Source organism: Pavona decussata, unplaced genomic scaffold (genome assembly GCF_977016875.1).
Source record: "Pavona decussata unplaced genomic scaffold, jaPavDecu1.1 SCAFFOLD_127, whole genome shotgun sequence".
Lineage (NCBI taxonomy): Eukaryota > Metazoa > Cnidaria > Anthozoa > Scleractinia > Agariciidae > Pavona > Pavona decussata.
In genome coordinates, this window is record NW_028145541.1 from 2,308,773 (window position 1) to 2,335,805 (window position 27,033).

General features: G+C 37.8%; 4 protein-coding genes and 1 pseudogene across 8 annotated transcripts in view; 2 read left to right on the forward strand and 3 right to left on the reverse strand.

The window, feature by feature from the left end:
• LOC146469199 (protein maelstrom homolog) overlaps positions 1–27,033 on the reverse strand; it is a 53,495-nt gene that overhangs the window by 14,800 nt on the left and 11,662 nt on the right. The gene's annotated exons all lie outside the window — the stretch shown is intronic.
• Positions 766–3,237, reverse strand: LOC146469200 (beta-1,3-galactosyltransferase 6-like). Its single transcript, XM_085123864.1, has 2 exons — positions 2,460–3,237; positions 766–1,753 (listed from the first exon to the last, which is right to left on the reverse strand). Exons 1-2 carry the CDS (start codon positions 3,226–3,228, stop codon positions 1,500–1,502), a joined length of 1,023 nt encoding a protein of 340 aa, XP_084979990.1. The 5' UTR covers positions 3,229–3,237; the 3' UTR covers positions 766–1,499.
• LOC146469201 (FMR1-interacting protein NUFIP1-like) lies at positions 3,492–15,215 on the forward strand. 4 transcript variants are annotated; one of them, XM_085123850.1, is made up of 9 exons: positions 3,492–3,807; positions 5,627–5,755; positions 7,499–7,561; positions 8,824–8,900; positions 9,346–9,438; positions 9,978–10,240; positions 10,769–10,915; positions 11,984–12,162; positions 13,018–15,215. In XM_085123850.1, exons 1-9 carry the CDS (start codon positions 3,505–3,507, stop codon positions 13,192–13,194), a joined length of 1,431 nt encoding a protein of 476 aa, XP_084979976.1. In that variant the 5' UTR covers positions 3,492–3,504; the 3' UTR covers positions 13,195–15,215. The 4 variants fall into 4 exon arrangements, with proteins under 4 accessions (XP_084979976.1, XP_084979977.1, XP_084979979.1 ...); XM_085123851.1 differs by having other exon boundaries at positions 11,987–12,162; XM_085123853.1 differs by having other exon boundaries at positions 12,017–12,162.
• Positions 15,343–20,193, forward strand: LOC146469202 (uncharacterized). Its single transcript, XM_085123830.1, has 2 exons — positions 15,343–18,551; positions 18,648–20,193. Exons 1-2 carry the CDS (start codon positions 15,953–15,955, stop codon positions 20,027–20,029), a joined length of 3,981 nt encoding a protein of 1,326 aa, XP_084979956.1. The 5' UTR covers positions 15,343–15,952; the 3' UTR covers positions 20,030–20,193.
• Positions 20,557–26,869, reverse strand: LOC146469203 (nuclear cap-binding protein subunit 2-like; annotated as a pseudogene). The gene is made up of 4 exons (XR_014867328.1): positions 26,662–26,869; positions 26,377–26,562; positions 23,488–23,626; positions 20,557–21,778 (listed from the first exon to the last, which is right to left on the reverse strand). The product of XR_014867328.1 is annotated as a nuclear cap-binding protein subunit 2-like (transcript).

A 27,033-nucleotide genomic window follows, 5' to 3' on the forward strand; every position in this document is an offset into this window, starting at 1 on the left:
TGAGAGCTTTTACTCACTTATCCCTTATGACACTGGGAACGACTGCGAAAAGGGCAGTTAAAAAGGATGAGGAGGGGGGTTATCAGATTTAACATGGATAAGTCAAGATATAATTTATATAAAGGATGTTTGTGAGCTGCAATTTTGATATTTTGTAACTCACCATAAGTTAGTCACCATCCTCGGTCAGGTGTCAACAAGTCAACTTAGATACCAAGAACTCTGCATCTCTTGTACTTCACAAGAGCACTGTCTTTTGCACTAACGTGGTAGTCATTCTACTTATTATTATTATTATTATTATTATTATTATTATGGCAGTAAAAACTGCCATTATTATTATTATTATTATTATTATTATTATTATTATTATTATTATTATCATTATTGCTGAAAATGTACATAATTTTTAGGAGTGCATAGGGTTGTGTTTTAAAACAGATGGTCATTTTTAATAAAGATTATATTATTATTATTTAATTAAAAAAAATTATTATTATTATTATTATTATTATTATTATTATTATTAAATGAGAGTGAAAGACATGAATAGACATATGCATGAACTGTGGAACAGATGAAAAAGTTAATAGGATCTAGGATATTATTTAATTAAAAAAAATTATTATTATTATTATTATTATTATTATTATTATTATTAAATGAGAGTGAAAGACATGAATAGACATATGCATGAACTGTGGAACAGATGAAAAAGTTAATCCTAATATCCTAATTAAAGATCCTAATATCCTAATTAAAGATCATTGCAGTTAAATACTCAACTCACAGAGTTGTGAAAAGAAGCCTGAAGAAAATTAGACTTGAGAATTCAAAGTAGCCATGACCTCAGTCATACCAGTGCAGTGTTCTAACAACAACGCTATCAAACCACCAAGGGGTTTGCCAATTGGTGAGTTAATCACGGGTAAAAAACAAACTCAAACCATGACAGGCTCTCAGTTCAATGGCTTGATATCTCAGTTGAAGGAGCACTGCACTGGTGGAGTTCTACTAGTTTATGTCAAAATGCTTGACTTGCTACATTCACTTATCATGCAAAAACAAAAACAAAAAACATAACAATAAATAACAAGGGAAGTGCCTTTTATCACATAATCCCAGGTACGCCAGCAAGGTTCCTCTTAGTAATACAGAGATTACGTGATAACGCAATTTTTAAAAGAAATCTAAATAATTTTTTGTGACTTGTATTAGAATAGTGTGCATATTTTTATAGTAGATCCTAATTTTTATTGTTACCTATTTTTTTTATCTTATTCTAGTGGATTTCTTTTTACTTCGCTTGTTTCTATTTTTTATTCTATTTTAACTCTTGCCTTGCAGACACCTTGCTATTATGGACACCCACACCCCAATAATACAGACAGTAGCTACATCCCAGCGAGTGAAATAAATTTCCGTTATTACGGACTCTTGCTATTAAGGACACTAATTCTCGGTCCTAAGGGTGTCCGTGATAAAGGGAATTGACTGTATTATGGAATTCCTCCGACTCTTCTACAACATTCTGTTGGTGGCTTTGCCCAGTTATAAACAAATGAATTCCGTAAATGAGTTTCTTGAAGGCAGAGTTTTCCGCTCTCTTTCAGATTCTTGTATTTCTGATACATGTCGTCAATGGACTGTTTGTGGCTGATGATATGCAGATTATTGCACCCTCGAGAGCGGTATTCAGTATCAAACCTGAAGTCATGGACTCTTTTGACTTGAAGAGGGGCCAGCCAAGCTCCTGAAATCAATTTAATAAATGTCTTAATAAAAGCAAATAATATTCATTACTATATTCACCCCAAACATTTTCTTTACAATTAACTTGGTTAATAAGGACAATCCATAAAAGGATGCCCAGCATACTTGAATGGGACGTAAGTCACCCCACGTCTTTAACAATTTGTCAGTCAAGGTGCAAGGAAACTTGTGTTGAATAAGGATGCTTAATAGGCCTTATCACAGTTTTCAACGCCATTTTGACGAGTAGGCAAACAGGCTTGAAATAACAGCGTTTGTATGGAAATCCTATGTTAGATAGTTTTCATAAAACATCACTTCATTTGTCTGTATAGCGAACCAGCTGTGAACTGCTACTAAAAATAGTTGGTGGGAAAAAATACAGGGAAATGTATGGAAAGTTCAAAACACCACTGGAAGCTTTCTGGCACAGCTACATCCCTCCAATTTTTTTTCTTAAAATCCTTTTCCTAGCGCCAAAAGTTTCCAATTCATGAATTTTTCAGAAGCGATGTTTTATGAAAATTATTTGACATCGTATTTCCATACAAACACTGTTATTTCAAGCCTGTTTGCATACGTCGAAAACCGTGATAAGGCCTATTAAGGACAAAAATGGCAGAACATATCAGGTTAAATTGGATTGCACTACTACTCTTTGACACTAACCACAAAACCACCGCACCTTGACACAGGTTGGCACTTACCTACAGACACATCCTCACTGTTGAATCTTTGAAAGAGATCAGCATTTCGAGCAATAAAATTCACCAAATCACTGGACAGGACATAGCCACCACCCTGTGCATATGGTAAATATCGATCACAGAGATGCCAGTTCTTTTCAGCCCACGATCCGGCAAACTTGACATGTGCATCACCACGAAAGAAACCCCAATACAGCTTTGTTCTTGGGGAGGTACTCTCTAATTCAGAGACAATTAAATCCAGTCGAACAAAACTGTCGTCATCTACTTTCAGAACGTATGAAGAATTTACATTCTGATCAACCCATCTGAAAGTCTGCAATACTTTGTTAGTGAGTTCTTTATAGGAATCTTGGAGCTCTGGAAGAAATAAAATATCCTTGTATCTCTTGTTTTCTTCTTCAAGGTCCTTTCTATCTTCCTGAGGTAATTCCTTTACTCCAACTATGAATCTTGCAGTTATTGAAAAATTAAAGCTTTTTACATTAGAAAGCCATGTTCTTCGTAAAGCATCTCGTCTTTCTGTCCCCTTTGGCGAAGTTAAAACTACGATAAATAGAAACGTATCTTGTCTTTCCTTTGATATTGAAGGTCCATTTCTTTTGTAGCCAAATTGATAATATGATTTTTCCGTACCATCACAGTCTACTTTTTGGTACATAAAGAATAAAAAGAAAAATACAACTATACAAATAAGCAGAAGAAGACTCTCATTCCTTCGGAAAAGTTGTCTTTTCACCGCTCTCTGACACGTAGAAAGATCCACCATATTTGATCGTGCAGGACAATTTAGGAAAAGTACATGACATGTTATCCTTTAACTAGTTCCCAGTAGCTTGCAAGTGACCGATTCTTTCCGAATGAGTCCGACAAGTTCCAAAGATTTCACGGAGTAACTCCGACTTCAGAGAAACAAGTCAAACAACACATGGCGGCGAGACACTCTGCAGTAACAAGAATATAGCGCTGGCAATCGATAACAGTCATCGTGAATTTGACGCATCCGTGCAATTTTTCAAACTGATATGTGTGGTTTGCACTCAAAATGTCGCAGCTGCCGCCTCCAAATTTTGGAAACGTTCCCGGTCATTTCAACATGCATGGATTTCCAGCATGGCCCATGCACAATCAAAGAACAACGCCGTCGATCTTTGGAAGACCTCAGGTTCCATCGTTGGGTTTTCCGCCAAGATTGCCCATAAATGCTTTCCCCTACTCCCCAGTTCCTCAGTTTAGACCAGGAATATGGCCGAATATGAATCACTTTGCCCACCACGCGGCTTCAACACCAACAACAAGCCATCACAGGTCACCTTCACAACATCAGCCACAGCCTACCAATTTCCAGGTTATTATGATGCATAAGATGGTTAAGGTGGATTTTTTCTGTTGCGTAAATTGTATGTCTGGCTTTACGTACATAAATAAGATAAGAAGCGATGTATGAGCTGCGTGCGTAAACATAAAAAGTTGAGCTCTGTTCTGTCTGTTCTTTACATACGTAAAGTCAGTTAACTTTACTGCTGTACACATGTAAAATTTATGTGACAGTGGAAATCCACCTTTAGATATTGTAACATGTTAAACATTTACAATAATATTTTGATTGTTAAATGGCTGGTAAATGCCTCAAAGCCTTCAATTTCCAGAGTAACTGCAAAATACCCGGGCCGGGTTGTTCGCCAATTAACACTAATCCACGATTAGAAGTTAATCAAGGTTTTCATCTCGCTTGTTAAAAATGGTTTTAAAGGCTAGTTTCGAGCTTAAGGTAAAGAAAAGTTAAAGTAAAAACTGAGGGCCAAAATTCTTTTGGAAAAATCTTTATTGGTTAGCAATAAAACTCGAATCAAAGTTCTTGTTAATCTGGGGATTAGCTTAATCGGGCTTTGAACAACTGGGCCCTGGTCTCTTCAAAGCTGTATCCCTACAAAAACCTGGATACTGAGTGGCTACCCACTCAATTGTGTGTTTAATGGCTATGTGGATGCAGGGATGTGTGATACACATTTCAAGAACGAGGTGTAAACAGATATTTCTCTGTGTTGTTTTTACGCAAGTTACAAGGCCATGTGGCTATATGTGGCTATGTAGCCATTGTTATTGAAGTGGCTGTAGCCACATAGTGACACTGTTTTAGAGGCATAGCTTTGAAGTGGCTGGGTATTCTGCAGTTAAGCCCAAGTTCCTGCATTGTTTGTCAGCTACTTGTACTTATGATAAATTTAGCTGTTCTTGTGCTAGCAGCTACTTGTATGATAACAGCTGTTCTTGCGCTAGCAGCTACTTGTATGATAATAGCTGTTTTTGCACTAGAAGACAGATGATTACAGTTAACTTTTTGGACAAGTTATTTCTCATGGAACGTTTTTTCACAAAACAGTGTTATCTAGCTTTCACTGTTTAATGCTCAGGAGCACATAAAAAATAAAAAAGTGATGTCCTTCGATTAGATCGAAGGCAGCATGCAAAACTTTGGGCAATTTTGAGTGAAAAAAAATTTTAATCAACCTCAAATTCAAAATAGTAAAGATGTTTATTCTCTGAGCTCTTCAATATTATTATCATGCTCGTAAGATCACAAAATGGATGATAAGTGGTAAATGATTTCTAATTGTGGTGGGTTATTCTTACATACAGATATTTATTTCCAGAATAAGGTACAATATATCTTGTCTTTTGATAATGAAATACACTGTACATATATGTCAAAGACTGTCAGTGGAAGCAACAAGACATCAGACAGATTTTTGTCTATGTGGCTAGTAACAAAGTTTGATGAGAAGGATGTATTATTCAGTAATGACACGGGCAATCTCGGAAAAAGAAATTCTGAGTGCTCCTATCAGGAGTCGACCTAAGACCTTCCAATTACTAGTTCGGATGCTCTACCACTGAGCTTTGGGAGACCCGTGGGAGCTGAGGCCATTGAACTAGGTTCATGGGACAAACATCCTGCATACTGCTAGGATTGGAATGTCAATGAATGGCATATGCGCAATGAAAGGAAATGTGATGTAATATTTTAAGCCTGGTGAACAAACATGAGAATGATGTATTATTCAGTAATGACACAAAGTTTTAATGTGCAGATACGATGAGTAAGGACTTTGGGTTTCTTATGTCTTGTTTTATTATTTTATTTACTTGTTTTATTTGTTTTATAGAGGAAAGCAAATAAGGCAGAGGAAAATGACCAAAACTCTTGTTTGAAACAAGAGTTCAGCTGTAATGCTTGTCAAAAGGAATTTTCCAGCAAAGAAACAATGAATGCACATTTAGGATCTCATGTTCAGGTAGACATATTTCTTGCTTCCTTTTGCTACAAAAATGTGTTCAAACGAGTTCCAAAGGTGGAAGGCCATCTGCCGTACATTACATGCATATTTTATATGCTTTAGGTGATTCCTGATAGGAACAGTTTCACTAGTACCTAAGAATGAGCTTGTTTGTTCGGACTAGGGCTCTATTGTTGGATCATGAGACCTTCAATAATGCTGCACTTGTGAAATGATTGTGCCATAGAAAGTATTTGGCAACTGAAAGAATGCAGGGACAGATTCTCACATAGGCGACTGGCACCTGTTCAGAGTGATTACAGGGGTTTGAGTGTTCATCGATTCGCACCTCTACGTTTCTTATGGTTTCACCAGTGTAATTAGCCCTGAAAGAACAGCCCCCTTTATTATTGCCTTCAACACAAGGAGAACATATTTGTGTCACTTCTTTCTGGATGCTGTGGAATTTAGGGTTAGGGTGCCATCTTGGACCGGCTGAGCACTCTTCTCAATTTCATGTGAGGGCCTCAAGCCCATGTAGAAACTTTTGCTGAATATTTCTGGGCAATCAGTGCAATAAAAAATATTATTTCACCAGAGATCTAACACACTTTACTAATCCATGATTGTTACTAGTTTTTTGGTATTAATTTACTACATGACATTCCTCTGCATGAACCTAGGCTAGTCCCAGTACACGTAGTTACTAAAACAAGGAATGACCTAAAATGATCTAAAATGACCTAAAATGACCTAAAATAATCTAAAATGACCTAAAATGATCTAAAATGATCTAAAATGATTTTATTTTTTTAATTTTATAACAAAGACTAGTGAGCAGCACAGCGGAAGACTTCTTGTAGTTGTATACTTTTTGTTTATTTCCGACGCGTTTCGTCTCTATCGGAGACTTCTTCGGGGAAATTCCCGATAATTACTGTATCACAACCGCGGCTTTGATTGATGCAAAGTGTCTAGTTTTTCCTCAGCAACGCAGTTTTGATTGGTGCGAAATTCCAAGTTTCGCTCAGCAACGTGGTTTTGATTGGTACGAAGTACCCTAGTTTTTCCTTAGCAACGTGGTTTTGATTGGTACGAAGCGAAGTTCTATGTTTCACCCAGCAACGCGGTTTTGATTGATGCAGCTATTTTATATGGAACTGACACAGAGTTTTCTTTTATTCATGCGCTACCCTTGACTTGTTAACTGCGCGCTTATTTACGGAAATTGATGCACAGATATATATGCCTGTTTACACAAGAATTTAGCCTTGTCATGTGGCTTTTAATGTGCGACCGGAAAACGAACCCAAAAAAGATTGGTCAGTGTCGATATTTTTGGGTCTTTTGGACCGACCAAAAAAAGAGATTCGCTCTAGTGCAGTTTGTTTACGCAACTTTGTCATCGAATTGGCTTACGTGCAACCATCGGCACTTTTCGAGTCTTCTTCGGTCCTTCCGGCAGTTCACAGTAGCTTCCAGGTATCAGCCTTTACTTTGGTAAGCACTCAGTTCTGTAATTCTATAATTTGATCTTGGTTTCACTTCATTTAGATCATTTTAGAATATTTTGGATTTATTTTAGATCATTTTAGGTCATTTTAGATCATTTTAGATTCATTTTAGGTCATTTTAGATCATTTTAAGTCATTTTAGATCATTTTAGGTCATTTTAGATCATTTTAGGTCATTCCTTGTTTTAGTAACTACGTCCCAGTACAGTACCAATAACATGAGTATGTTTCATTGGCTATTTGACAGTGTAATTATGATGGGTGCACATTCAAGGCGTCAAGAAAAATGCTGAAATTACATTGGATTCAGGTGACTTCCCAGTTTTTTTATTGTTCTTTGTTAGTTATTGCAGTTTTGTTTACTTAATTATAATCATGACTATTGTCCATTAGCGGCCATGAATTGAGGCTGCATTAATGGAACAGTATATGCATAATGGACAGTATGGACTGTCACATGACCATTTACCTGGAGTCTGATTTGTTCCTTATTTATGACTATGATTACAGACTGAATTGGACGACACAAAGTCTTGTTGCCAAATACACTCGATTGCAAAAACGTTGACACCTAAAAAGCATAAACCGTGAATGATGAGACCCAAAGGCTTTATGGGTATAAGTGTACTAAATTTATTTGCATAATATTCTATTCTCGTGGGACGGTTAATAACCAAAATTAGTTGCATGTGGTGAATGATGGAAACTGTCCTAGCAACACTACCCACCAATCTGTTGGGTCTCATCGTTCATGGTTTATGCTTTTTAGGTGTCAACGTTTTCGCAATCGAGTGTATACGTGTAATATTAATCATAACCATTACGATTTCCAAGAGCAAAGGACTGTGAGATATAAACAAAGTTCTAATGAGACATTTCAGAGAAACAACCATTTTATTTGCGAAATACAGGGGGGGGGGGGGGAAAGGGGGGAACCCCGGTCAAGTGCAACTGTCCTATTACATAACGCACAATGATGTATGTTGTCCTATCACTTATTAATAGTCATGATGCGTACACTGTCCTATAAATGCTCAAATCATGGCTGCTAATAACCAACCAGATTTGAAAATTTTATGTTCATGACTGATAGGGTAATGAATTGCTGAGCCTTTCAAATCAGCTTTTGAAATCCAATACATTAAGGACGGTGCCTACTATTGTTACTGCGCATACGTTCTGCGCATCTCGAGTTACTCGGGTTTCCTATGGGTGGTGCCTACTAATACAGGAATATTTTTGTGTGGTTTAAAACTAAGCAGAACTTACCAAATGCTTTTGGTATCTCCAAAAAATATTGGGGGTAACCACGCATTTTTCAGAGATGATTTCAATTTAGAAAAAAATGCCATACATTGCTTTATATTTTGGCGTTTTTTAGAGATATTAATGTTTAATTATCTCTGAAAAATGTGTGGTTACCCCCAATTTTCTTTTTGGATTCCAATAGCCCTTGCTAAGATCTGCTTTTCCCGCATACTCATAAACCGCACAAAAATACTTCGGTATTAGTAGGCACCGTCCTTAAAACAGATTCATAGAGTCTTATTAGGTCACTGGTTTTGCTTTTAGGTTCATGCATCAGGTAAAATGAGGATAAAGCTAGATACGCCAGAAGAAATAGCAAAATGGAGAGAAGAAAGAAAAAGGTTTGTTTAAGTAGTAAGTTACACTTAACTGTAACACAACTAGCTGTGGCTTATCAGATTGGAAGATTGCAATCCTAATTATGATTGTGTTGGTTGCCCTCTGTCTTTCATGCATAAAAATGTGACAATTTTTGGTGTTGTGACTGGCATATAGCCACCCCTGTTGCTTTATTCAGGGGCTCATTTACTTTGGAAATCCAGGAGGCAAGTACCCCCTACCCCTCCGTGATGAAGAAAAATGAACTTATGAATGTTTCTCCAAAAATTTATCTCTGATTACTGGTATTTAAAAAATGTTTATCCAACCAAGCAATAAAGTGTGTATGAATATACAGGTAGTTCAGTACTTCATGGTTGAGTCTGTATCCATTTTCACGGTGAAGGTACTCTTTGATTTCTAGCTATAATTTAAGTTAAGCCTTTGTTTCTTTTTTTGCTGGTTTAGGAAGTACCCTACTTTAGGAAATGTGGAAAAAAAGAAGGAAGAGGAAGCAAAGAGAAAAGCTTCTGGACAAGTGTTGAAGACAAAGAACTTCAGGTACAATTGCTTATTCTCTTTTTTCTGGAATTTCCATGAAAATACCCATTTTTCTTCTATGGAAGGGTTTTGCTTTGGATCCCCACCCTCACCCACTGCTTTGGAAATACCAATTTAGCTTCATAATTTCCTTTGAAAAGTTACCTTTTGAGACCCCCTCCACCCACCTTGGAATTTTCAGCGACCCTCTTTGTGGAAGTCTTCGGTATTTTTGGGGACCACTCATCAAGCCAAATTTGTGAACGTTGGAAAATAGCATACAAGAAAAACATTAAACGCCGCATACTAATAAGGAGGTTTTATCAGGTTTCAAAACCACTGCACGTGATGTTTTATCAACCATTTGATAGGTCAATGAGTTTTTGAATGGTCTTTAGTGGTATCTACTTCAATGTAAGCACTGCTCTGATCTCGAACTTAATCATTGGGAATAAGACGCTGCATTGTTGTTGAGGAATGTGTTGATATGTTTGCTCCCGAGTGGCTTTTATTTAGTAAATATGATATTAACGGATTTAAATGATTGTTTGTCTTCAAAGATATCGTAGAGGTCAGCGTGGAGATAAAACTTTCCAGCGAGGCGGTCACAATGATCATTTTAAAAGGAGGCATGCTCAATGGCAGAGACAGGATGATCCTAATCACAAGGGTACAATGTCTGAAAACCATTCACAAATGAACAAAAACACACAAGAGAATGGAAACCAAGAGAAAAGATCAGAAGATTCTAGAAGTGTACAAAATGGGGGTGATCCTTTGTCATTTGTTCTTGGTGATTGTGATAGAGAAGAGGGACAATCTGGTTCGTGTAATAATTATCCTAAGAATGAATATAAACATTTTTTACAGTTACTACCAAACACTTCATTTGAAGAGTCCTTTTGCATTCACTTCTCCAATAGCAGCTATCCATGCATAAATTTTCATGGTTCCAATAATTTTTGAAATGAACAGAAATACTGACACATTCTTTATGGGAAATGACAAGAAAAAAGTTCCCCAGGTTCAGCTCATTGTTTAATTTTCTCACCTTCCCAAACAAATGGTGTTAGACTTTGAGTTGTAAGTCAACAAGTGACTTAGGGTAGCAGGGATGGTGCAGTGGTGAGAGCACTCGCCTCCCACCAGTGTAGCACGGGTTTGATTCCTGGACTCTGCGTTATACATTTTCCCCCCAGGTACTCCTGTTTTCCCCTCTTTTCAGAAACTAACATTTCCAAATTCCAATTTAATCTGGAAAGTGTCCCCAAATAGTGCTCTACGATAAATACAATGACACTTATAATTTAATAGATAAAGTGACTTATTTTATTTATTTGGTTTGTTCCAGGCATAGAGTGTCACACCAAAGAGCAGGTTTCATCCAGCGTAAAGGAGGACACAGGTCTCTCTAATGGAACGCCTGTAGGGACCTCTGCACTCACTTCACTGTGTTCAGCTTATGCTAGTGATTCTGATGAAAATGAAGAGCAAACAGGTATTTTAATATTTAATTATCTTTGAGATAGTTAGAATGCTGTTATAAGCTTTATTAATATTTACTGTATTGCAACTGAGACATGCATTTGTTGTTTCAAAATTTAGTTTTCATGTCTCTACTGTCTGAACACGCAAGTAGAGTAGGTCCCAGTGTTGCTGGCTGTGGGTGTGAAAAAGTCAGGAAGTAGAAAGAGGGATCAAGTCTATTGACGACAATTATCTTCTTGTCATGGCCCTGGTTACGAACTACCAGCGGTCATTTTGGACATTTTGTGTCGTTGCTCATACCAGCATTTGGTTGTTTTAAAATTTAGTTTTCATGTCTCTACTGTCTAAACACACGCAAGTAAAGTAGGTCCCAGTGTTGCTGGCTGTGAATGTGAAAAAGTCAGCAAGTAGGAAGAGGGATCAAGCTCTTGTAATTCTGTTGAGTTTCTGCAGGGAGGGAGACTTTTGGTGCATGCTTGCATATAGCAAATACAATCAAGACAGAAGAGAGAATCAGCACTCATTGTCGATCAACCCTTGAATTAATCTCTGATATCAACATTTATATTCTCCTGACTGTTTTCTCCTTACTTTTTACGGGGCTAGTCAGAAGAATTTGTTTAGAAATCAAAGCACTGCATAATCCTTTATTTACATGACCTGTGTGTGTGATCAAGTTATTCTCAAAACTCATTAATAATTCATGAAAGAAAAACAAAAATAAAAGCACTTCTGTGGGGGTTTGGAAAAGTGATCTTAATTATAAGAAAAATTGTTTAAATTTTGGCTTGAATTATTTTTCTAAGAATTATTAGTGTTTTGAGCAGCTATTAAGCGTATATCAATTCAACACTCATCTGATTATTTTCGTCTTTTCATTAACCCACTTCAGGATGATTTGGAAATGGATCAAACAATCTTCCTTGTGTTTGATTAGGTCTATTGTAAGGAAAAATTACATTCTGGTCACTGTTAGGCTCAGCGCATGGATGCTCAGTGCTTGCGGCAATTGGGAGGAGGATAAGGAAGAGAAGCATATAAATGCTTATAAGCATACTTTCAATAAATCTTTTACCAGCAGAAATTAACAACAACAAACCCATACAAACAGGTTGTGATGCAGATGAAGGGGTCGTCAACAAGAAAGAAATTGGGAAAGGTTTGGAGAGTACGCTTGAAATAAAGAGTAAAGTGAAACAACAGCCACAATGCAGACCAAGGAGATTTCAGAAAAGAAATAAAAAGTCAAACTCAAAGGTAAGCATATCTTGTTCATAGATTGTTTATCTAGTAGTCTCCTATGCAGCGCAGCCATTGTTTGGCTTGGCATGTAAAGCTCAGGACTCTGTCAATGGAAAAGTGTTGCATAACAAATCCAAAATAGCTGCATATGACACTATCTGCCCAGTGTCTTGTTACAGGAAATTTGACAGCATCAAATTTTTGCCTTTTCTGTGACTTTGTTGGGGTGGCAGAATTTTTTTTATAGCTTTTTTTTTTAAAGTAAATTAAAAAGTGTATACTTTCTTGAAATTATTAAAAATTTTGTGTTGCAAACTGGCAGAGTTGATAATTGATGGCTCTGTCTCTCTACGTTAAGCTGACACATAAATCTGATAAGAATTTTAATTTCTTTGCAAGCTAATGACCCCAGCTTGAACCCTACTGTCAAATGAAGTCCCCACATACTTGTGTACGGTCTGCCAATTTTCATGCTAACCTGAATGACAGCGACTTCCTTTCCTTTCTTGATATTATTATATCTGTTCCTGATGAGATGCTGATGTAGTAGAAATTATAGAATTCAATTCAGTTGTAATAAAGGAAGCTAAATGCTTAAGTTTAGAACAGGGGTGTTAATAGGAATAAGGGCGCTTATTGGAAGGGTGTGTGAAAGTTAAACGAAAATATTCGTCAGCTGTGTGGCATTCATTTACAAAAAAAAAGCTATAAGGTTGAGTAAATGGTGGAAAACTACCTAAAATTTGGAAAATTCGACCCATATCGGCTTAGCCTGCAGGAAAAGATCACGTTCTGTTGTAAGAGAAAAGGATCGGTTCAATTACAGCTTATTTCAGTTGGCAGAAAAATTGTTATCTTTTTACTTGCTAGGTAAATTCCGGATCATTGGGAATAAGGAGGTCAACTCTTCTGGAAAAACTGCTGGCTCCAGAAATCCGTCAGGAGAGGAACATTATTCTTCAGTGTTTGAGGCATGTTGTCAAAAAGAACTTCTTTGGTGTGGAAGAAAACTTGAGTTTACCTTGGCGAAATTTTCTCGACAGTTGATTTAACTGTAGTTTTTCTACTGTTCTGAGAAGACTCAAAATAAAAATGGTGTAATTCTAAACTTGTAACCTGCTCATTGGCTGTTGCGAATCTGATGACTTTCAGCTGAATTGTCATGATCATATGACTATGTCTAGAAATAGCATTCCTCTTGTGTGCCTCTAGATTTCAAACATGAAATAACAGTTTACAAGATAAACAGCCGAGATTGTGCCATTTGTCATCAGGCTGCGTTTTCCCGGGGGGGGGGGGGGGGGCTCTCATATGAAAGGGTCGGGGATGCTCGGCGGAAATTTTGAATTAAACCCAGCTGAAGGAGACCAATCTGGGCGTGGCCCAAGCCGGCTTTTTAAGACCCCTAAAAGAGACCATTTTAAAACACAGACAAACACAAATACAGTGACTTTTCACGTGCAACCCTAATCACGGCCAGATATAATGACGTTTTCTCTAGAACCCTAAGTGAGACCAAAATCCGAAATTTACACCCCTAAACGGGACGACGAGCATCCCCGCCCCTTTCATATAAGAGTCCCTCCTCGGGTGCATTTTATTTTTTCTGTTACTCGGCGGATTTTGATAAGGGTTGCATAGTTAGATGTGGGGTTGAATTGGCGTTGGATTGTAGTTTCTCCATGCAATTGAAAGTTATGTTTCCAAGGTGACGTTTTCGGTGGCGTTGCGGTCGTCGCTGCTCAAGTTCCACTCGTGTCAAACTGTACAACTTGTCACATTGCCGAAATTCTGCTGTCGAATCTCAGACAACCGCAAGGTATAAGATGTGAATTGAACGCTGCAAAGAGAAAGTCGAATGGGCATGTGCAAGAGAAAAGAAGTATTATTTAAATTATTTATATTCAACGTCTCTTAGTATGTGCACGTACTTATTTTTCATCAATTATTGTAGTCTGTTTTGTTTCACCATAACGTTCACACTGAGGTCAAATCGTGAAGCGCCGCGCAATACTTCAAAGTTCAAATTTCGTACAAATTATTATCAGCACGCGAGAAAAACCATAGCAGAATTTAGTTACGTAAGTAATTTTTAATGCCGAAGGCCTTCACTTAACTAGCTTGTGTTCATAATCATCAATAGTAATTCACCTGCACAGGGCACACTCGAAGAAAGCATTTTTAAAGGGGTGGTGTCCCCTATTTTTAGTGTGCCGTTGAATGTGACAGTGTTCCTTTTATAAGTAATAAATTAATTTTTGACTCACCCTTGCCTGTTCTAAGAAAGAGAAAGAAAAAAGTTGATTGCGTGCTTCCATTTTTGTGGAAAAGCAGTCTTTGGTGTTGGTACGGAAATTTTGTAACTGAGAAAAGCTTCAATAAGAAGATTAAGATAAAGGAAAGGTGACGTTGATGAAGATGGTTGATGGGTTGTGCCAACACAAAGATTTACACGTAATTGAGGATCACGATAACCATTACGTAGTATTTGTATCCTATTTGAGAGCAAAATTAGAAACGATTTTTCAAAAAAAAAATGTCTTGTGTAGTGTTTGGTTTTTGGCTCGACTTGAAGCGATTCCGTAGTGTTTCACCTCACGCAGGCCCTGGCTAAGCTCGCTCGCTGCGTGGTTCACTCGCTTCTTAACATCCCAAAGAAAACAAGGGATTGTTTGTAGTCTGAAGCCGCCTCCGTTTATGACCTTTTGCGTAATTTTAGATCAAAATAACAAAGGCGTGGCGTTAGTTGAACCATTGCCATGGATTTCGAGAGCAATAGTCAGACAGTCGCGGAATGCACGCCCTCAACTAAGGTGACACCAAAGGAGGAGAAATCAGGTATCCCATGAGTCTCCGCGAAAAATTATCGACTAGAAGGTGTCAAGTATCGATGCGAAGGCGAGCGCGCAGTCCGAAATCGACTGAATTTCAAGTGGCTATTTTTCCTTATTCAGGATCTGAGAATGTAAGTTAAATCGTTTTGTGTAATGCTTTGGCAATTAAGTTCAAGCTTGCATTACAATTTCGGAGCTAATTTGCCTAAGAATAAAGAAAAACATACAATTGTTTGGAGTGGTATGCATGATCGACTCGCTTTGTTCGTTCGCGGCTCTCAAATGCTTGACCCAAATTTGACCCTAGCGAGTTCAATCCTGGGTACATTAGCGTAAAATCTTGCCTGTTGTTGCTCAAATAGTATCTCCTTTGAATTTTATTCAAGGTCCCCTTAAGTCCCCATGTTTTGAAGGAATTTGCGTTCGTTGAAGTTTGCCTAAATTGGCGCCAAACATGTAAACAACTGCATAATGCTTTTATAGTAACTGCTTTTGAACGATCACTCGTTTTCCCGGTCGAAATGAACAGTACTTAAGCACGATTCTGTTCGGTTCTATTCGTGAAAGGACATCAAGTGGTGACATAAATGCTTCCTTTTAAGTCGATATTCAAGCAAACGGTAAATGCATGGAAGAAGTCGAAGAAGAGTCGAGTGGCAAGAGGCCGTTCAATGTTTCTGATCGCACAAACCAGCAAAGAAGCCTCTCCCGTAATTCTTTCGGAAAACTAACGTGTCCCATGACCGTTAGAAACCGACAACAGGCTAAGTTTGACGAATTGACATAACTCTGACTGTCTAAATCTAAGCAATTCACGTAAAGCAATGGCGACGGAGAGAGCGGTTCAGCGTTCTTTCCGAGAAGCCCCGTCGCCAATGCGAGATCGCGTATCAACATCGAGTTGATAATATAGTTGGAAGCGAGGCATTGTGGGATACCTGAATTTTCCTCCTTTGGTGACACCAAGCAAAATGGAAGCTCTAAAAGAATTGTTGACACCAAAAACCTTCAACAAGCTCAGTTTTGTAGCAGTTTTCGTTTGGATTGTTCTCGGAGTGACTCTGTTAGGAATCTTTGCGGACATGGAGAACAGCGAATCGAGGTTTGACTTCCGCTGCGATGCCAAACTGAGCGACAAAGATCTCATCCGAGGAAAGTGTTTTGAACGATACGAGAAGCAATATAACAAATTCAGTATTCCACTCTACGGCTTTGTGATTGTGAACTTCGCTGTGGTTGCGATTGTGGCTGTGATTTACTCAAAATGCATCCAGTCAACAGTAAATGAACTCGACGCCCGGCGCAACGCAGATGCCGAAGGACAAACTCAACAAGGAAATGAAACTAGCAGACGACTTTTTATCGCTTACTGTTGCCAACTTGCCTTCAGATTTGCTCTAGGGATCGTTTTTATCGTTTTGCAAACTCGAGTACTTTATCCCAGTAAGTTTTCCTCAGACTTTGAGTGTACTATATCGAGGGAAGGCAATAGTTCGGCTTTTCAATCTGCCAACTCCACTCAAGCACAAACCTATGAATGTCACAATCAGAGAGCAACGAAGAAAACCTTCTGGACTTATGCTGTGACTGTAGTTAATGGAGGTTTTGCCTTTATCGTTTTGATGGAGATTGTCTGGATCATGTCTCGAGTAAGAAACGGAAAAAAATTCATGGAAGACTCGCAGTTTTTTGTTGATCATTTAAAATTTAACCACGTTGCCGCGCATCCGGGCGTGCAAGAGCAGCAGCACGGACAAAATGCACAGCAAGTTCCTCCGCAGCAAGTTCCTCTCCAGGCATTCATAAAGAGTATGAAGGACACGATTATAAAAGATACGGAGCAACCTACAGGTCTAGAACAACCTATCAGACATAACCCGGGTGAAGGCCCAAAACCCAAAGATTTTAAAATCGACCAAATTTACGTAAATTTGGTAATTTGTGAAGATAGAGCTTACTATGACTTCCCCAAAGGCAGATGGGAACAGCTCAAAGTGTACCCCAAACCAGCCAATGTGAATCACCCTCAGTCTGTACGTCCAGATGTCATTATTAATGCCCAACACAAGAATGTTCTCGTTGTCGGTCGTCCAGGCATTGGCAAAACGCTGCTGTGCACTAAGCTTCTTCGAATGTGGGCATCCGATGACACGTTCAATGGTGATTTTAATGCAGCCTTTCTTCTGAAATTCAGGCACTTTAACTCGAACCAAACAAATATCAATTTTCGTGAGCTTTTAGAAAGCTCAGAAACAGTGTCAGAACATTTGGATGATGAGGTTTGGGACTACATCATTAAAAACCCAACCAAAGTACTTTTGATTTTTGATGGACTTGATGAATTTTCTGCGAGGTCAGATATTACCAGTGATGACTCACGTTACAAAAACAATGTGGAAGAGAAGATGCCTCTTCATTGTCTTTATCACAAAATAGCCTCAGGAAAACTTCTTGACGGTGCCACGGTTATTACCACAACGCGACCAACTGCTGTGAAATGTATTAGACCGCTGAACGTCGATAGAACCGTGGAAATTCTTGGGTTCACGTCGCAAGAGGTTGAAGACTATGTGGAAAAGTTTACAGAAGGCGATCACGATGCCGATGCAAAACAAACAATTTGGCAGCACATCAGCACGAACATTAACCTATTCTCCTTGTGCTATATTCCTGTGAACTGCTTTATTATTTGTTCCTGCTTATCATACCTTCATAATCGTGGTTCCAGATTACCTACAGAGCTTACCAAGATATACAGCATTGCCGTGAAATTTTTCTTCTTCAGGCACAACGCGAAGTATCGGTTCTCTCCAAATGCCAGTGATCAGAACGTTTCCAAAGATCACGAGTTACCTTCGCAAGTGCAAGATGTGTTTAAGAGCCTGGGAAAAATCGCTTTTAACGGTATTAAACAAGGAAGGCTGATCTTTGGATCAAGAGAAGTTAACGGCCTTGAGGATTGTGGCCTGCTCCATCGTTTACCTGACAGAGCCGGGCCTACTCTACTTGAGCCACGTGAAGCTCAGTTTTGTTTCACTCACCTCACAATACAAGAGTTCTTGGCTGCTAAGCATGTGATAGACACCATGCGGAATGAGCAAGAATTGCGACGATTTGTGGCCGATCACATCAACGAAGGTGCGTGGCAAGTGGTGCTGCAGTTTGTGGCTGGACTGCTCGAGCCGGATCCACACAGGAAAGAGCACACCAGTGACATTTTTACTGAACTTCTTCCTATGTCGACAGTTGAGAAGAAAGAAGATAAACTAATGATGGCGGACTTCTGGAGCTGCAAGAGTGAGGAAACAGAGGTACGCACATTCACCTGTTGGCCAGCTGACAATGACCAGGAACAGTTAGCACTGAACTTATGTAAGTGTTTATATGAGATTGATGTAAAGCAGGATTCTGAAATACAAAACAAACTAACGGAAATTGGTTTTAATGCGGTAGATTTTAGTTCCTGCTCGCTCGCTCCTGTTGACTGTTCTGCTGTTCTGAATGTCCTTAAAAATGCTACGGGATTGTTATGCATGACTTTGAAGGGAAACAATATTGGACCACTGGGTTGTATAGAGATTAAAAATTGGATTGTTAACAGTGATGACAGTAACAATAAATATTGTAAGCTAAGAGGCATAAATATCAGCGACAGAACCGATGAAGCTGAAGCACTGACGAACAATAATTGTAAACTGAACAGTTTAGACCTCTCCGGTAACAACATAACCAATGAAGGTGTGAAGCATTTGGCTGAAGCACTGACGAACAATAATTGTAAACTGAACAGTTTAGACCTCTCCGGTAACAACATAACCGATGAAGGTGTAAAGCATTTGGCTGAAGCACTGACGAACAATAATTGTAAACTGAACAGTTTAACCCTCTCCGGTAACACAATAACCGATGAAGGTGTAAAGCATTTGGCTGAAGCACTCACGCACAATAATTGTAAACTAAACAGTTTAAACCTCGCCCGTAACAACATAACCGCTGAAGGTGTAAAGCATTTGGCTGAAGCACTGACGAACAATAATTGTAAACTGAACAGTTTAACCCTCCCCGGTAACACAATAACCGATGAAGGTGTAAAGCATTTGGCTGAAGCACTGACGAACAATAACTGTAAACTGAACAGTTTAACCCTCGCCGGTAAACAAATAACCGCTGAAGGTGTAAAGCATTTGGCTGAAGCACTGACGAACAATAATTGTGAACTGAACAGTTTAACCCTCATCGGTATACAAATAACCGATGAGGGTGTAAAGCATTTGGCTGAAGCACTGACGAACAATAATTGTAAACTGAACAGTTTAACCCTCCGCGGTGGACAAATAACCGATGAAGGTGTAAAGCATTTGGCTGAAGCACTGACGAACAATAATTGTAAACTGAAAAGTTTAACCCTCGGCGGTAAACAAATAACCGATGAAGGTGTAAAGCATTTGGCTGAAGCACTGACGAACAATAATTGTAAACTGAAAAGTTTAACCCTCGCCGGTAAACAAATAACCGATGAAGGTGTAAAGCATTTGGCTGAAGCACTGACGAACAATAATTGTAACCTGAACAGTTTAGACCTCTCCGGTAACAACATAACCGATGAAGGTGTAAAGCATTTGGCTGAAGCACTGACGAACAATAATTGTAAACTGAACAGTTTAGACCTCGCCCGTAACAACATAACCGCTGAAGGTGTAAAGCATTTGGCTGAAGCACTGACGAACAATAATTGTAAACTGAACAATTTACACCTCTTCGGTAACAACATAACCGACGAAGGTGTAAAGCATTTGGCTGAAGCACTCACGGGCAATAATTGCATACTGAACAGCTTGCTCCTTTCTCTTAACTGCTTAAGCGATGAAGGTCTAAAGTACTTTGCTGAAGCACTCAAATATAATCGCAAACTACGTAAGTTAATCCTTACACGTAGCCTCTTTCAAAATAATAAGGTCGTGAATGCAAGTCACATAACCAAGGACGGTGTGCAGCACCTCAAGGATGAAGCACTCAGGCACAGTAATTGCAATGTTTTGTTTACTTAAAAGTAGGTGGTGGTCAACTAGAAAGCCTTTGCTACTTTGACCACCACACTCATTTTATAATTTGTACTGTATTTATTTTTATCTTGTAATCATCTGTTGTAATACTTTTCTTTCTATGTTAATGTTGTGTAAATAGTGTGAAATAAGTGAACCATGAACCATGATGTAGAAATATTGTTCTTGGACCAATGTCTACCAGTATTGTGTTCAATAATTGTAATTGTTACAAATTTACATTGCTATTTATTACCGCTAATAAAATATAAATATTACGCAATTTCACATTACCTACATCACTTTCAGACAGAAACCTCTTTATTCAAGCACAGTAGGAGAAAAAAAACTTCATTTCGTTTCTATCATCGTAAGTTAACACCGATTTCAAGCCAGATGTAACGGATTTTGCTTATTTTAGCACTTTTCGCCAAATAGAAAATCGGTGTTCATTACAGGTTTAAATAAACAGACAGTAGAATCCAGATAATTTGATCTGTCCAGTGAAACACAAAACTGTTTAGTCAGGGTCACAAGATTTTAAGTAATTGTTGATAAAATTCATGACCACAGTAGAAAAAGGTGTATTTAATATGAGTAACTAAAGATTAGAGACAAAGAGGGTGCACTGATTATGTGAGAGTGATAAGAGTAATTTTACAAAATCAGTGAAACGAAATCACTTAATCTCTTGCTAAATTGCCAAAAGTCAATAAAAGATAAAATAAGAATTAGTGTGCGATAGTGGCTTATAATTATCTTTAAATTTGTATTTCAGGTGTTATGTAAATTAACTCTGTCTTGTAGACCTAAAAATAACATAGAATGACATGTGAACTGTAAAGACGAAAACTTTATATATATGTCTGTAACCTGTTATTAAATAGGTCCCTAAACGAAGCTCGTCTTTTTTACGGGTATTTACAAAGTTTTAACAGAACAGTCTTTAAAGAACAGTTCATAAGTTGATTGTTGTTTTTATTATTGTTTGAGCTCCTGTAATATTGTTTTAAGTCTTAAGTAATCATCCGCCTCCATAAGTGGCCTTTGCCACTTTTGGATAAATAAGTACATAATCTTGTTGTGGTGTGAAATAAAGTCATTTGTTGTCATATTGATGATTCCTCTTGATATTTATTAGATGCCATCTATAAGCTGCAAGGTCCTACTTTTCTCAGAAAAGTTGAAAGCTGACTAAGAAGCAAATACAGGAGTATATGCATCTAAAAGTTACCTGCTATACAGAAACGAGAATAAGTACACATGCAATGGGTAATATCTGTGCATATTTACCCTCGTGTGCTTTGCTTCTTGCTCAAGTACCCCTGAGGGAAAAACTTACCTGTTGTAGTCTAACTACTGGTAGAAACACTTGCATGTCGATGGCATTAAAACTTTTGCCTGAACAAAGCAAGAATGTTTTTTGCAAGTGCTCCTCTGGTAGCAAATAGTTGCACTTACTCTCCTTTCAACAAGTATTTCTTGTAGACACATCCAAAGACTGCTTGTAGACAATCAGTATTCTGAACTAGCTCAATGTTGTGGTTTACAAAATGTTAAACAAAACAAGCAATAAATTTGATCTGTTCAGAGTCACAGAACTTTAAACAAAACAATTCGTCTGTTGGGTCACCGTTTTGAATAAGCAACTGGTGGACTGCTAATCACTCCTGCACCCTGCTGTGGGGTTTGTTGAGATTTTTCACCAAAACCTCCTCTTCCAGAGTCATAGTCACTTCGGTATTCGTCTCTGACCTTAAAAAGAATGAAGATGATAATCATTATGGATATATACCTCTTACTAACCGAGGTCAGGGTCCATACTGTAAGTTACGGACCAAGTTTTTTCCTGTTGATTTATGGCCCAAGCGCCAAGTGCGCAGGCTATTAATCAACATGAAAGAATGAGGATCTGTAACTTACAGTATGGACCGAGAAAACAAGGTTAGTAAGATATTTATTATACCTCTGAGGTAATATTCCGGCAGGTGGGAAAGAAACAACTTTCAAATGTAGCAGGCCGTACAGTGGAGTATGGCCTCCAAAATTGACCAATCACACCACACATACTAACTGAGAGATACAATAATGTCATTTTCTTTGTCCCCTTCATAATTACCAGTACATTTACAGTCCTGACTTCAAAGTACAACTTTATGACATGTGATATTCTGATAGCAAGCCTATGATGTGACATGCATTGTGTAAACCAGCCTACAATATACATACGGCTGTTGTGCATCACACAAAATTTCAAAGAATTTTGAAACATTTAAAAACTTGATGACAACAAACTGATTGTACGGACAGTCAGCATTGGATGATGAGGGTTGCGTACAATCTTTTGAATATGAAACACAGTGTACATAAGTGGTCATGTAATTGTTATTAGGAAAAGTTGCACTATAATGCATGTTTTATAATGTTAAAAATATTAAAAGGAAATTGTGTTTACGAGTGTGGTAGATTTTTTCTTTTTTATTATGGCATGTTTAGGCACCCCTTCCCCACCCCACCTCCCTTGCTCGTAAAACAAATTAGTGAAACTGCGCAAGACAATTCTGGCTAGCAAAGTCCAACACACCACAGTCTACATTTAGCTTGCTTGCACAACTCAGGATGCCTACTTATGTTAATCCCATAACAAGCACATAGTTGAACAAGCCCTAACTCTGTCGCACACGCACACTGATTGGCTCGTAACTATTGTCTGTAAGAGTACAGACAATAAAAATGGCGTCAGATGTAATGCGCTCGCTTTCTGAACAGTAAATAAAGCCAATTATGCCTGAATTTTTTTTCATGCAATTGTAAAAACCAAATTGAAGGGTGCATGGAATTTGGCCCTTAGTGACTTGTGATCTATGATCAAATTTCTTCTTTTGTTTCACAAGCAAATAAAAGGCAATTTGGAAGGAGAATCTAGCAATTTATCAAAAGTCAAGTAGAGTTTTTTCCAGGTACCACTTCAATTGATGGCAGTTTTCTATGTCTATACTCTTGTAGAGCATATAATGGTGCCATAAAATATTGAAAACTTTTGCAGTGGAACAACTTGCCATTCCACTTAAGTTTTGAACATTTCATGACATCGTTTTATGATCTATTTAAGAATGTTGGATAAGAGATGTTGGATAAAAGATGATAGATAGCCAACAAGGTTCCCAGTTGGCTATAATCATCTCATATCCAACCAGGACAAGTGGGATAATTGTTTTTATTAAAAACACAATCAGAAATATTACTAAATCGTGCAGATTTCACTTTGCAAGAACAACCAGATCACAATTTAATGGTTGCTATTTCTCGAGCATGGTATAATGGCTCATATACCATGGCCACGAAGCCAATCAAATCCCTGGAATTACATTATACAATGATCCAGTTTTTAATTAAAGAGTATAGACCATAGAAAACTGTCAACAATATGTTGATATTATTCACAGACAAACAAAACACGATACCTATCCCCCGCTTCTGCCTCTTCCAAACTGACGCCCCTCCTCAAAGCCTGCATCCCAGTCAGTACGTATAATGCGGTCATCTAATCTGGTGCCGTTTACGTACCACATGGCATTCTGAGCATCTTCACATGTGTAATATCTATGACATAGCTAAGGTTGACATTTTTTATCATATCATGTTTCACAAAAAAATGAGTCTGTTGTGAAGGGCTTTTAATTGCTGTTTCAAGGATGGCAACAAAGTAAGAATTGCTACCTATTAATACTTCATTCTCATTTATTCACCTGGCTTAATATATTCCATCACATTATTTCCATTGCGCATTTGCCATACATTGATGTTCCAATCCTAGCAGCATGCAGGCTATACTCCACTGTACTCCTGATAGGAGCACTGGGACTTCTTTTTAACTTGTGAATGCGCACATGCACAATGAACGAGTTATAGCGATGGTGGACTTTTTCACTTGGTTGGTTGGTTCTGTCGTTAACTTTCGGGCATGCACAGTTTTAAATTCAACTAGTGGAAAAAAGACACGAAAACTTTCTGTTCACAGCACATCAGGATATTCTTATTCAATCTGTAGAGAATAATTTGACAATCATTTTACTGTAAGAATGGACATTTTTCGTTGAATCTGAGCAAAGTTATAGGTTTTTTGTTTTGTTTTTTTCACAAAGTGTGGCATCTTTTAAGAATTTAAAAATAATTTAATGTAACAATAATTGAATTTACAAATAATTTAATTTAAAAATTTAATCAGTGACGTGTCGGCAAGATCTCTGAATACACAAGACGCTCTTTTATAGAGCATTTACGTGGCATGTGTTGATGTATGTTTGGCACTAATGGCCTTATTTATTGTAGGCCTCACCGATTTTTTAACCTATCCTCCCTTCACGATTGGACTGAATAGTTTTACTGCGTTGCGCTACTTGAAAGTTTTTTGTCCCGTCAGAAAATGTCTTCAGCTGAAAGAAGCACTCTTAACTGAAAAGTTCACTGCTAATCATAACCTTTTGGAAACATGAAAACTCCCCATCTTTCATCATATTTTTGCTTCTCAAACAAAAGTATTAAATCAAGTAGATTAGTTCGCTAAAAAAAATTAGTTTGGCCGTCAGTCTTCACACGAAAGCGGAAAGTGCCATGTCAAGTGACGTTGTAAACAAAATTATGCAAATTTCTGGTGAAATGAACAATTTTAGATCTCTTCAGCTTTCATAGAGGTTTCAAAGGAAAAAATTTTTCATTTTCGCAATTTACATCTGGTAATTTATGGGAAAGCAAAAGGACACGGTCGATGAATTTTCATCAACTGTTTAATACATACTGTGTAGAATTTATTGAAATGCATGTGTACAGGATCAAAACCTTTTTGGTACGTTCATTGAATAATGAAGCAAAATACAGACAACTAGCTTTCATTGAAATAGCTCTTATTTAGTTAGTATATTTCAAATTATTTTTACTTGAAGATTGCGTGGACTGAACTGCAAAGGAAAAATTTCACGCATTTATGCTAGGCATGAAATGTAATGCGACACTTTGTTCAACAGATTTCCCTTTGCAAGATCAGCTCGAGCAAAGTTACGTTTTTTTCATTTTTCCACAAAGTGCGGTGTCTTAAATTCAATTAGTGAGTGTCAGCAAGAACTTTGAATTAAAAAAAATGTGAAAATTTTTTAATCGGCGCATCAGACTAACCTTATTCAATGAGTAGGCAATAAGTTTACAATCATCTTTAGGGTACAAGAATGGTTATTTCTCGTTACATAATCGGGCAAAGATATAATTTCTTTTAGCTTTCAAGGAAGTGTCCGTAGCCGTCTTAATTTCAATTACTGATGTGTCATCTGCATTCACGAGTTGGCTCACAGGAGCCTTTGATTTTTTTTCCAGTATAGCAGTGTCATTAACTGAGTAAGAATTTGCATCTTCTGAATTTTGGAAACAAGTGTTTTCCTGGTTAAGGGTTAAACAGGTGCATGTCCAGACTGGTTTTCATCAATTTACAGCAAACAGTCAGATTTTTGACAATAAATAGATGGTTTTAGAATAAAAGAAAATTCCCAGGTTAAATTATGGAAAATGGTTGTAAGGATGAATTGAAAACCCAGGTATGACACTATCAACAGGGAAAATCAGTGCCCCCGGACGTCCCTAGAGCCTCATGCCTTTGGTGCTTGCATTATTGGAAATGGTCACCTTTTTTTCCTGGATCCGTGCCTGTTAGTAGAATCCAAATCAATATACTAATAGGGACAGATTTGATATTTGGAAAATTTGACGCTACTGATGATTTCACTCTAATCTTGTGTATATGCCTTAATGGGGTAGTAAGTTCTGGGCCCCTGATCTAAAATTATAGGGCATGGTGTATTTATATTCAAGGCATTTCCAAAGACAGAGTGTTATGCTAGAAAAGCACCAGGGTCAATAATATTTACAAAAAATGAATAATTTTAAATTAACATTAATACTGCAACCCTGCTCTAGAAAAACAAGAACAGCTGATTTGTGTAGACTGTATTTTAGACAACCTGTCTGTCAAGGGGTACTGGAAATCAGCAGATATTTAAAATGGAATATAAATAAGTTCCCACTTCTACAATGCGATATTATTTTGAACTCAAAAACCTTCTCAAATGAGGTGTAAGCACAACATATTCACCAAAGAACTTCTCATGAACCCTCACCCCCTTCCCCCTCCCCCCTCCTCTATGTCTACCCCAGTAAAATTTCTGTAGCTACATTATGTAGTTGCCTCATGATGCAGAAAACAGGTTGATCTGTGGCCGCATTTGGCTCCTGGGTGACTTTGCAACACTAGCTTTGCCTTTCAAACAAAAAAATGATACATTAAAACAGATAGTAACCAAGGATACTCAATAAAACAGAATCCACACGGAGTCTTCTTGATCTTGTCTAATCCCATAATTATCCTTTTAAGATCACCAGCTCGCGAGAATAACTCGTGAATCTGTTCCTCAGTTGTATAAATTAAACGACAAATTACCCCCATACAATGTCGAGCTTGTTTCCAACTTCCTTTCTAGCTCATCACGACTGCCCTAGTAAGCAAGGGTAAAAAGAAACATAAAGACGCTTTTACTCGTTTGAAATTTAAAGAGCGACAAAGAAAGTATTCAGTAGAAAGAAGGATAAATTACCTTGAAATGCTGATATGCGCTGAGTTCCGCCATCTTGAATTTAAACAAAGCAAAGGGGAATAGGTGCTTCATACACAAAATGACAGTCTCCTCGATGTAAGCCGCTGATCGTCCTAAATGCAGTTGCAGTTATCCCCAGTTCTCTTTGGACAAAATTCGACAATGAAAACTGTAGAAAAAAGATCAAAAACGTTTCGGGAAAGTTTTGTTACGCAAATTTCCGTTGAAGGTTTTGACGGGAGAAATCTGACCAGATTCAATTCTTTGATTTTTTTTCCATCCCTGATGAAGAAAATGTGTCTCCATAAATTTATCTCTGATTACCGGTATTTAAAAAATCTTTGTCCTCAAGACCGAAACTTACCTCGTGCC

Bases quoted from the DNA above. Each gene is read 5' to 3' on its own strand.
- LOC146469200 (XM_085123864.1), bottom strand. From the start codon at position 3,228: ATGGTGGATCTTTCTACGTGTCAGAGAGCGGTGAAAAGACAACTTTTC. The intron at 1,754-2,459 runs GTAAGTGCCAAC...AATTGATTTCAG, and splicing joins CAGTGAGGATGTGTCTGTAG to GAGCTTGGCTGGCCCCTCTT.
- LOC146469201 (XM_085123850.1), top strand. From the start codon at position 3,505: ATGTCGCAGCTGCCGCCTCCAAATTTTGGAAACGTTCCCGGTCATTTC. The intron at 3,808-5,626 runs GTTATTATGATG...TTTGTTTTATAG, and splicing joins CACAGCCTACCAATTTCCAG to AGGAAAGCAAATAAGGCAGA. The intron at 5,756-7,498 runs GTAGACATATTT...GCTATTTGACAG, and splicing joins ATTTAGGATCTCATGTTCAG to TGTAATTATGATGGGTGCAC.
- LOC146469202 (XM_085123830.1), top strand. From the start codon at position 15,953: ATGGAAGCTCTAAAAGAATTGTTGACACCAAAAACCTTCAACAAGCTC. The intron at 18,552-18,647 runs GTATAGAGATTA...GAACCGATGAAG, and splicing joins CAATATTGGACCACTGGGTT to CTGAAGCACTGACGAACAAT.